The sequence below is a fragment of the Silurus aristotelis genome (genome assembly GCF_946808225.1).
Source record: "Silurus aristotelis genome assembly, chromosome: 14".
NCBI classification, from domain to species: domain Eukaryota; kingdom Metazoa; phylum Chordata; class Actinopteri; order Siluriformes; family Siluridae; genus Silurus; species Silurus aristotelis.
In genome coordinates this window covers 24,611,906-24,624,003 of record NC_139587.1, presented here as the reverse complement: position 1 = coordinate 24,624,003, position 12,098 = coordinate 24,611,906, and the positions used below count along the sequence as shown (strand labels likewise).

At 37.8% G+C, this 12,098-nt stretch overlaps 1 protein-coding gene across 8 annotated transcripts in view; it reads left to right on the top strand.

Annotated features, from left to right (window-relative positions):
- nav2b (neuron navigator 2b) overlaps nucleotides 1-12,098 on the top strand; it is a 148,387-nt gene that overhangs the window by 73,733 nt on the left and 62,556 nt on the right. For all 8 annotated transcript variants that reach the window (XM_083560933.1, XM_083560932.1, XM_083560931.1 and 5 more), the window contains one exon: nucleotides 3,301-3,567. In XM_083560933.1, coding sequence (XP_083417059.1) covers nucleotides 3,301-3,567 — 267 coding nt within the window. The remainder of the gene's footprint in view (nucleotides 1-3,300; nucleotides 3,568-12,098) is intronic.

Here is a 12,098-nt window from a genome sequence, read left to right as displayed (position 1 = left end):
CAATGGAAATCTGAGCTGCATATGGTTTTATTTGCAGAATGTTGTCTTTTGTCTGATGGCAAAGCTTTAGCCTAAATTCTCCTAAAAAATCACCCAGATTGAACCTATTAAAACAAAGCAGCTAAAAGGGTCTGTTTCATGACATTCGGGTTATTTATAATGTTTTACGGTTTATATATGATGTCTGAAATCAGCTCCCACTAGAACATTTATAAGTTCAACACGCAGCTTAAAATATCTCGGTTAAATCCACCAGAAGTCTGAGAAGACAAAAAAAGCCATTTTGAGGATTCGCTTTTGCATTATTTTAGCAAAAAATCTGTCTTTTGTTTCCCCCTTTTTTTGTTGGAGCTTCAGTTGCATACCATCATTTATTACACTAAGTGTCCATTGCAGTATATAAAAGTGGTTAATTTTCTGAGGTGCTGTGGTGGTACCTTTAATGTTACCTTTACTGTATCTATACTGTATGTATGATGTATATGTATGTCATATGTGGTGTACCCATACCTCATGGATTTTTAAATATTGTTTTATTTGGTATGGATAAGAGGTTAAACATTTTCTTCCATTCTTAAATCCAGTTGACCAATTCCAGGCCACTAGTCAGCTGTCCCGGTCTTAATCCCCAGCAACTAAATGAAAAGGGTGATGGGAATTTGGGCTGAATTTGAGCTCACAATCTTCACCCATAGAGTGAACGCTTCAACTCAGGGGTTTTTAAGTTGACTTGGCAACCATAGGGATGACACTTCCTGGTACTGGCAATTTGCTTTGACACCTATAAAGGGCCAGGTCAATGTTATTTTCTTTTCTGCTTGATAATAGGATTCAATAAAATATTTGACTCTATTTGTAAAGGGATTTTTAATAAAAACAATAGTTGGTCATGTAAATAGTTGTTGTTCTGACACGTTTATGCTAATTTAACACAGGTTTACACACTCTTGGCATCCGGACAGTATAGAATAGTAGCCATGTTGGTTCAGTATTCACTCCAAATAAGTCTGCAGCCTTCCCTGCTCCAAAACAACCCCAAACCATTAATCTTCCACCTCCAATTTTTGACTATGGAGGTGAGGCAGTCTGCTAACATTTATTTCTCCTGTTCACTGTCTTAAATAGTTTCTTCTATTAGAGACAAAAATGTCTAATTTGGACTCCTCTGTCCTCAGAACTGTCTTCCAGTCATTCACTGTCCAATTATTATGTGTTGTGTTGCAAAAACAATAAAAGACTAGGTGTTTCCAATATTAGGATGTCTATCATTGTTTTAAAAAGTATATTACATATTAAAATCCCTGCTGGTAAATTGTGTGGCGTAAGTTTACAGCTGTGTTCCCTTTGGCCTTAAGGGCTCATCTATCATCAAACTTTAAACAAGCTCCGTTAAAGTCGTTAAAATGGTGATGGGAATTTCCCCAAAGGGTAACAGCACTTTAACAAGGGCATAATTACAAAATAAAAACGCAAGAGAGCCAACAGCTGACTAGTCTATCGTAGTGTTTCTTAAAGCAGTCCAAGGGTGACACAAGTTCAACACAATCTTAGCTTAGGGTACCGTTTTTGCAGTTAACAGTACAGTAACAGCTACAGTAAATAGAAACATGAATGCATCAATGAAATCTGTGGTTCATTTATACTTTTAATAATAACATATAATTGCATCTTTAGTGGGCAGCAGTTCAGCAGCTTCCCCCTGTCATGTTGCCTAGTAGGTAAGTGACAACTGAGAGGTTTAGCTCAGCAGGAATATAGCTAACTTCAGGTACGAGATCAACCTTCTCTTCATCTAATGATTGAGTTTTCTTCTCGTAATGTAACAGCACTTAATATTTTCTCACCTGGATATAAAGTGTTACGCTTCTGTGCCTTTAAATTCCTCAAGGCAATGTCTACAATATAGATGTATACCAGACATGTAAGAGAAATATGGTCTTTTCCTACATTTATCTTTAGTTGCCCAGTTTTAGTATCTGTGTGTCAGTTGTAACTTTTCGACAATTGTAGCCTCAAGGTTTGTTGTGCTGTGCATTTTGAGGTACTTTTCTGGTTACTGTGGTTCTAAAGAGTAGTTATTTGAGTTAGCTAGCATTTTTTTATTCGCCTGAACCAGTCTATACATTCTACAGTCTACACAAGTCATTTTGCCCACAAACCTGCTGCTGACTTGATGTTTGTGGGTTTTTTTTTCGCACTATTCATCTTGGGATCATTCTTTTGAAAATGACTCGATCCAGACTGCTTGATACCAACAACCATGCCATAGTCATAGACACTGAGATCTGCCCCACCTTTGTGTATCTGTATTATGGATATATAAGCATCAGAGAGTATTTTGTCAACTTTAATAAAATACAGTTGATCCTATTTCAAAGTAAGGTCATTTTCGCTTTATCTGCATCTTTCAACTTTAGTTACAATAGAATATGTAATACAGTAGCATTAAAGGGGTTTGAGGCAAAAGTTAACTCTGAGTACTTTGCATCATTAAATTAAAAAAGCTGCTTTGAGACAATGTTCATTGTGAAAAGCGCTATAGAAATAAACTTCACTTCACTTCACTTGACTGATTAAACGTATTCGGCTGATGATGGAGTTGGGTAGGTCATTCCACCAAGAGGGTAAGGTGAAATTTACATGTGGTACCCTACGTAGTCATGTTTTCAACTTATCCAACTGTTTATTTCCCTCTAGTGGAAGTTTGGTAGAAGTTTGGCCGATCCATGACTTCAGTTCAACAGGGCAGCAATAAAACACGGCTTTTTCTTACAAGATCACAGCAAAGCCAGAAGAATACGCTCCATTGTAGCATTCGTGAGAACCGTTCCATCATGAGTTTGTCTCTAAATGTGCCCAGGGAGGGGAGTTGCCGTGATTGACATTGAGAGCTGTTTCAAAGATGGACCGGGTGGTTTTTTTTCTTCATTTCTACTGTAGCGAGTTTGATGCATGTCTTGGGTCTTTGGAGGCATGAAATCGGCTGGTGAACCCCCTGTCGTTTGCAAACTCCCGAATTAAAAGCAAGCTCTTGATTCTCAAGTCAATTAAAAGAAGGAAACTGAAGCCCTGGCCTGGTGGGGTGCTCATTTAGGCCAGGAAACACTGTCATTGCCTTTTGGGGTTTTGTTTCTTGCTTCCTTTATCTCTCGCTCTGTCACAGAAAATCCCTGTGGTTTACATGAAAGCTGATTGGCTTTATATATGTGTGTGTGTGTGTGTGTGTGTGTGGTGTGTGGTGTGTGTGTGTGTGTGTGTGTGTGTGTGTGTGTGTGTGTGCCACCCCTGCCTCCCCTTTAGTACCCTGCAGACGACTTTTGATGCCTGTATAACCACAGAAATCAGCACCAAGGGCTCACTCGGCCTCACGCCCTGCCCTGTCTCGGCTTCTCCATGGCGACAGAGTGCGTCCAGCCCACGTTTACAGGTGGGCGATGCCCCCTCGTTAGATAGCGGATATAGCAACACGGGGGAGATGTTGGAGGGCATGACAACAGACAGTGCAGGTTACGTGAGCGATGGTGACATCCTGGGAAAGAGTGTCAGGATGAACAGCGCCACCAGCGGGTGAGTGCACACACATGCCTTTAAACTGATTGTATGAGTGTGAATTGTGTATGAAAAACATTCTAAATGAAAATATTAAGAAATAAGAAATGAATACAGCAGAATAGCTGTATTACTGATGACAGTGCAAGTCATGGCCCAAATGTCTTTTGGAGGTCATGCAGTGGGAAAAAGATGGTTCTGGTTCTCTTTTGCTATTGTCACTTCTGGATTTTCTTTTATGGATCTAAATCTGCCACATATATGGTGCATGCTGTGTAGACCTGATCTTCACCATGAACCATATTTTCTTTTTGAACATCCTATTCCAGTAAAAACCTCCACTCTCCTCTTCTGCAAAGTCTTTCCACACAATTTTGGGGCATGGCTGTGAGGATCTGGCCATAATCTACCTTAAGAGCATTTGTAAGATCAGGCAGTGAGAAAGTCTGGGGTGCAGTCAATGTTTCAGTTCATCTCAAAGACATTGAGAAGGGTTGAAGTCAGAGATGTGTGCACTGACCTAAACTAAACTAAACCAGAGGGAATTTCGGCTTTTTTAATGCTTCTACGTAATGAGGCTTTTTTTAAACAGTTCTTCCAATACTATGGCAACGTTTTTTTTTTTTTGTGTGGGGGCAGCACTTGTGGTGGTGGTGGTGGTTGCCAGGTTTCCACAAACCTTTGGCCATATATTGTGCCTCTAGTTTCTGTAAAGTAAAAATGTTCAAAACTCTTCTACAAAGAAAATTTTATAAATTAAAGTAATTTTTTTTTTTTAATACTCTAAAACATGCTTGAAAGCGTTAATTCTGTGGCTTAAATATTAATATTAAATATTTATGTTCCCGTGGGCTCACCACCTGCAGGAGGGACCGTAAGGGACGGTGCTGTGAGGATTGGGCAGCAGTCGAAGGCGGGGGCCTGCTTAGACTGCTGCCCCCGCGACCCGAATTACGGATAAGCGGGAGAAAATGAATGAATGAATGAATGAATATTTATGTAAATATTAAATTGGTCCAATGTATTTTATTGTAAAAGGAAAAATCTAGTTGTATTAACATGGCAATAATAATATAATTTATTTAAATACATCAATAGATTCCATTTTACCCTTGGAATATAGTTGTGAGAGTGAAGCCATGGATGGATGGATGGTGGACAAATAGTCGAATGGAGGGATGAATGAATGGATGGGTGGATAGATGGACAACTGATTGGATGGATGGATGGATGGATGGATGGATGGATGGATGGATGGATGGATGGTGAACAAATAGACAAACGGATAAATGGAGGGACAGATGAGCAGAGGGATGGGGCAGACAGATAAATGGACTGATGGCTGGCCAAATAGTTGAATGGACATATAGAAGGATGGATGGACAAATGGTTAAATGGACAGATGGATGGACGGATGGATGGATGGACAGATGAATAGATGGATGGATGAACTAATGTCAATGTAAATTTATGAAAGATTTGATCTTCTGGGTTTTTTTTTTTTTTTGAGAAACTCACACAGGAAGCCGGACCACAGGTCGATCTTTCAAACATACATTCTTTGAGCTGTCATTCCTGGTGTAAAAAACCATCTGCGTTGTGAAAGCGAGGTCCATGAAGGTAATGCAGGTCCAAGAGAGTTTTTTTGAGCAAAATATTTGCTTGACTCTCTAAACCATGATGCTGAACCATGAGCTGATGCTCATTTCTTTCAGCATGTAGTTCATACAAACATCAGGAAATAAGAGAGGTTTCTAAGGGTGAATGGAAAACTATGGAAACATGCACTGCTTCTTACCAGCCTCTAGATGGCTCTAGATGTATGTATTTGCAACCAAGTGCTGCTTTATATGAATTTTTAATTTTAGCTGTAGTTTTTCATGACCGTTGCCGTCAACACCGTACGCAGTTTTTATGGAGTATACAAAATTTTAATTTCAAGTCAGGCTTATTATACCTTTAAGCTCAGTAACACACCGAGCCAAGCCTGCAGTATGTGTGGATGCGGTTTGATCCACCCTAAACGGGTACCTTGCCCTGAGCCGTGGTTCTTTAGCATGTGTGTAATTATCGAGCGTGCATGCCAGCTTTGTTTTCACACTTACTCTGCTGTGGCTTTTTTGTTCATGAGTGCCACCGGGAGCCTCTCCCTTGTTCGGAGCTTGGCTGTCCCGAAAATATGGGGGCTTTTGAGCTCTAGAGTTGCAGAATTTGCACCAAAGTAATTCCCCATTATTATATTCCTGCACATTTTATATTCCATGATAAATACTAATAAATATCTGACCTTCATGAATCAGTGCTACATTTTTACTGAAAATAACAGGATTTGAAAATCACACACACACACACACACACACACACACACACACACACACACACACACACACACACACACACACACATCCCAAACATCTAGCTATCTGTTACAGGCTCATGCGAATTATAGCCAAAATTTCTTTTGATTATTACAGTCTCAAGGATTTGATCAATGTCTTTGCATCCATGCCATATTTCTTTGTATGTAAGTATGTATAAGTATCTGTCTCAGAACCTCTCTATGCAGCAGAGTGTGACCTGACAACACAGAGGAAAGGTTATGAGAAATATTCTGGGTCGCGTCCTCAGGGATCAGCGCAGCGAGGCAGTGACGAAGAGAAGCGAGAGAAGGCGCTGTCTCAATCCTGAACTATATGCACAAATTGTTTGCTTAGACAAAAGAAAATCAGCGTAATAACAAACATTTATTTAAAAAAAGAAATCAATTAGAGCTTTTAGATGTGTTTGAATGCTGAAGGATTTCAACAATTTCTTAAATTTAAAGAAATTTTAGTGGGGAGTAAAAAAAAGAAAAGAAAAAGATAATGAGAATGAAGTCAGAGCAATACGAGAATAAAAATATTTTGTGAATAATATCGAAATTACGAGAATAAAGTCGAAATATTTTGTGAATGATATCGAAATGACGAGAATAAAGTCAAATTTTTTGGTGAATAATATTGAAATTATGAGTATAAAGTCGAAATATTTTGTGAATAATATCGAAATTACGAGAATAAAGTCGAAATATTTAGAGAAAAAGATTAATCTGAGAATTGTGAGAAACGTTTCGCTGTTTTGCATAAAATGAATGTTGAGGATTGATTGAATCCTACTTTATGTTAGGATTTAAAAATCAGGAAATTCTTTGGCCCTTTCCTGCATCAGCACGGAGTTATAATTAGTAAACGGACACTGCAGCGGTTCTGTAGGAAACGTAAATTATTTAGAAGAAAAAACATTGTGGAAATTGCTTCTTTTGTACAGTCTGAAATTGTGCCCAGTGCTCGAATCCAAGGATATTGATTATTACATTTGCATGCTTTTCAAAAAGTAGATGTTTCTCAAGAAACAACAACAACTATAAGGATAATGGTCAAAGAAATCGACCATAAAAGAGTTGGACACGACTGATGCTTTAGTCTCGTGAGTTTGCTTTTTTTCTCAAAATATTACGACTTTATTTTTTATTATTAACAAAGAAATTGATCAATTCTCTTTCCTGAAGAGAACTATCCATCAAACCTTAATGAGGTCCATAAAAGAAATATTCAGCAGAGATTTCTACTGAGACAGTAAGAAATACCAAATCCATCCAACCTACTTCATAAAACCAATAACAGCTCTACAGGACTGAGAGACTGAGTGGAAACAAGTGTTCGGTCATGAACAGACGGACATATAAACCCCAGATATGGCACATATCCCCTATGACATCATCATCCTGGCAGCGCCGACTTTATTCATTATTATACACCGAATCTCCTTGTGAAAATCCAGATGTCTTGGTTTTTACAGAGACAGACAGAGTGACTGTATTACCTTTATACCACAGTGCCGTCTCGCTTCTGATTGGCCAGACGGTGTTGATTAATTTTCTGTAACAGCAGCACTGCACTTGTTGTTATACGTTATAAAAATTCTAAATTGACAGGAACATGTATCATTTATGGAAGGAGTCTAATGTTCGAAACTGTCAGTAGGTTTTCCACCATGAGGAAGTCTTCAGGTCTGAGGTGCATTGTGATTTCTCCCAAGTTTTCCCATTTTTTTTTTGTCTTGTTAACTTTAAAAGAAAGAAATGATGACTATTTACAGCTGCTATTACATAATATAATTGGATTAATATAACACATGATCCATTCTTATGCCCTGCTTCTGGATGAAGTTCTCTCCAATTGGCTGAGGATGGTTCTAGCCTAAAGATCCATGAGGTTATTGTGGAGGGTTAAACCCAAGAACCATGAATTTGGACAGTAATGTATATAAAAAGTGTGCTACAATAGCTTGGTGTCTATTAGTAAACAGCCGGTAACCTTAACAATGTTGGAACTGTAATGATTGGGCTTTCGGTTTCTCCCAAATAAGGATCAGTTCACTTTTGAGTCTGGTTCCTAACAAGGATTCTTCCTAATATCATCTCAGGGAGTTTTTCCCTTACCATCATCTACACTGGGTTGCTCATTTGGGATAAACTTAAAGGCACTAATTTATGGTGCTAAGATTTAAATTTTTTTTCATTATTTTCATTTCTGTAAAGCTTCTTTGGGACAAGTCCATTGTTAAAAGCGCTGAACAAATCAGACTAAATTGAATATACAGTGGGGGAGGCAGGTTTTTTTTTACAGGGGTGGCCAGACAGGGGCCAAGAGTTACTCTGGGGTAGCACAGAAAATATAATTATGCAATATCTATGTGTGTATGTGTGTGTTTTTGTGTATGAAATTCTATGTATATATATATATAATATATAATAATTCTATATAATTTCATTATCATTATCATATAGACATTATAAAAATTTTCCTAGATCAATATTTCAGAAATGATTTCCGTCTTTTAAGTCAAGTCAAGTTTATTTCTATAGCGCTTTTCACAACAGACATTGTCTCGAAGCAGCTTTACAGAATTTTTAACAATGCAATTAATTACAGGGTGGGCAGGATTATGTCCATGATGGCTGTGGCCACCCCCTGCTCCGCCCCTGATTATATAACAGGAGCTAGCTTGTTTAAAAAATGTTTTAGAGTATATTTGGGATTTAAAAAATTAATTTGTTGTTTAGCTCCGTGTTATGTTTTAGTAACTGAAATTTGACATTGCATCGGGTCAAATTGCTCAACTTCCATTAATTATTTTACCATAACAACACACCTTTAAGTGCTATTAGTGTTATATACTTTGTATGGTCTTTATTTTCTTTTTGGTATACACATTTTTACAAATCAGTAAAATTCCTCAATGATTTATAGACAATATTTCAAAGCTTATATTTGAAAGGCAAAGCTGGGCACTTTAGAAAAGCCAATAAATTATTCATTAATTTTTTCCATTGTGTTTTAGCCAAATCTATTCAGCATTTTTTTTTTGGGTCATTAAGTTAAACATTTTCATACCGAAAATACCAATCTGCTGTAATCCAGCATCAAAATTCACAAACAATTCCCCTCCCTCAGTCCTCTTGACCTTTTGAACTGCAGTTAAATAAATGATGTAGGGTTGCCAGGTCAGGGCCAATGAATAACCCAGTTTTGTACGAGTCATGTTCCTGACTAACGAACATTCTCTGCTGCTGCTCTGTAAAAAGTTGGCAAACACATTCATGTTCTTAAAAACTGACGTTTACGGTTTACCATAATCAGAGGGGAAAATCCTGCCTGAGTTTAAGGTTAAGAATAGCCAATGTTACATGTTTTTTTTCTCTCTGGTTTTTAAGAAAAGGGACTGATGGCAGATTTTTGACTCGGCTCCAACAACACACTGCAACCTTGATGGAGATTAAGTTGATGTTTATTAAATAAACAGGCAGACAAGTGCAAAATCCAAAACCTTAAAGCTAAAACAAGCCTGCGTCAAACAATGGCTAAATGACATAAACTGGACAAAGAATACTGGACTAGAATGAAAATGCAGAAACCAAAATGAGATCAAAAACTAGAAAATTAAAACACTGTACAAAGTTAATTAGAGAACTAAATCAGCTGAGTTTATTACTTTACATTAAGATGATAGGTGAAAGTATTGTGCCTGTGATGAGTGGGTTATTTTTTATAAAAAAATTTTTTTAAAAAAGTGTGAAGGTGTATGTAAACATGCAAGTGTGTGCTGGGAGTTGGAGTCCAGGGCGGCCATGTTTGAAGGCTGCAGTGTTTGGTTGGATATTGAACTTGAGTCCATTAGTGACCTAATAATAGGTAGTAGTAGTAGTAGTGTAGACAAAGGTAAAGGTTAAACCCTAAGTACTCATTTCTTTCCTTGTTATCTTGAGGTTCGACTTCACTTTTAAGGGATTTTGATATTAAAAACTTGTTTCACAAAGGAAAATCTTTGTAATTAGGCTTGTAGATGCATGTTAGTCAAAAAAGGATTTGAATAATTACATCTTAAGAGGACAAGGTGAAGAATTATAATAAGAAGACAAATTATAATAGTAAACATTTCTGGACATCTGTATAAGTAGATTCTCAGATGTTAAACCTAACATCTAAAAGTTGATTGAATAAAAAATATCATTATTCTGTGAATCTGCGTACACATGTAACGTGATGGAGCGTCTGAAAGGTACATTAGTTCTTATGCTTGTTATACTATGGGGGCAAAAGTTTGTGGACACCTGACCATAAGATCTGTGTGTGTTATTTTTAACATCCCTTTTTACATTTCGTTCCTATTCACTGTTATAAAAACCTCCACTCTTCTGGGAAGAGGTTTCACTAGATTTTGGAGTGTGCTTGTGAAGATTTGTGCTCATTCAGCCACAAGGTTGTTGGTGAAATCAGGTACAGATGTAGGTGAGGTGAGGATTCAGTGTTCCAGTTAATCCTAAAAGTGTTCAATAGGGATGAGGTCAGATCTCTACAGCAGGTCTCTCAAGATCTTCTATTCCAACCCATATAAAGCGGATCTTAATGGAGCTGCTGTTGTGCTGCAAATTTTTTTTGAGAGAAAAATGTAATGCAATTGCATCCAAAGACATCCTAAAAAATTTGTGTGGTAACAGTTTGGGGAGGAATCACATATGGCTAGAAAAGTCAGATGTCTATATAGTGCATCAGCGATAAAACAGTTGTTAGTTCCAGAAAACACAGAGAAAATGCTTATATAAGAAACAAGAAAAACAATAATTTTTGTCCTTAACTTAGAAAATGTAAAGATTTACAACTGACACTGGAGACTCCTTCCAAAGATCTTCATATACAAAGAACACTTCATATACATTTTTTCGTAAAAACAAAACATTAATTGTGTTACATGAGAAGTAGACCCACGGTTCTGCGGAGAGTGTGTGTGGAGTGAGGGTTCTCAAGGTGTGTGTGTGGTGTGTGTGTGTGTGTGTGTGTGTGTGTGTGTGTGTGTGTGTGTGTAACTATTGAAAACTGTAGAACACCAAACCGCATCCATTATTTACATAGAATATTGAATACATTCAATAGTGTACGTCCCCCACCACTATTAGTCTTGAACAATGGGAGAGTTACTATGGAAACGAAAGTGTTATAACGAGTGTGTTAATACAATTGTGTGACTTGCTTTTCGCATGGAGCTGTTGCAATCGAAAAATTAATGAACAGAACAATTCCGACCAATCAGAATTCAGAAATTCAGTAGCAGCATGCTATAATGTGTAACAGGGCATCGGGAATCACTTTATTGCACAAGTCAGCCATTGATGTGTTTACACACACCTTGATGATTTATTAGCTGCATCTGTGTAGGAGGTCATAAATTATAATGTCATCATAAATATGACGTGTTGTTTGGACTTTTCCCTCCTTTGCAGATTAATCAGGTCTAGCCAGCGTTTAACGAAAACAAGTGAGCAGACAAACACGCACAGACACACACACACACACACGGAGACGATCTGCTTTAGCCTCGAGTCATGGACATGATCACAAAAGGTGTGTGTTACAAGCTTCCTGTTTTACTTTGATAAGTCACTTCCTGTCATTTCACTTAAAGTACGCCCTCATATCAGGATGCTTGTCATGTTTCAGACGAACTTAGACTCTATATGAGATTAGGGAGGGAAAAATAACACGAGTGTAATATAATGTGCACAGTGTCTGTTTCAGTTACTCACCGACTCGTGTACTCTCTCTTTCCCCGTCTAAGTGGATCTGCCTCGAGGGTGGATTTTGAGAACCCGTTTACAGCTGAATAGCACAGGCTCCTCTGGTCTATCCACCCATCCGTCAACTCCTCTTTTCATCCATCGTTCTACAGCCTTAGGGCTTTCCCTACTGTTCTGTGCTGCTGTACCTCAGCCCCTTCCCCTTCTGTCTCTCTCTCGCCTTTTTTTTAACCACCTGTGCTTTTATTTGTTCATTCTTCTTTTTTATATTACAAAGGCCAAAGAAGGGATTGTAGTCAACATGTCACTGTCTTGTCTAGAATAGCAGCAGATGCTGGATGTTTGCCAGAACTATAACGTTGTGTCCCATACATATCAGAGAAATGTGAATAAAATGCAAAGCAAATCTTGGTCATGTATTGACCTCTATGGACAA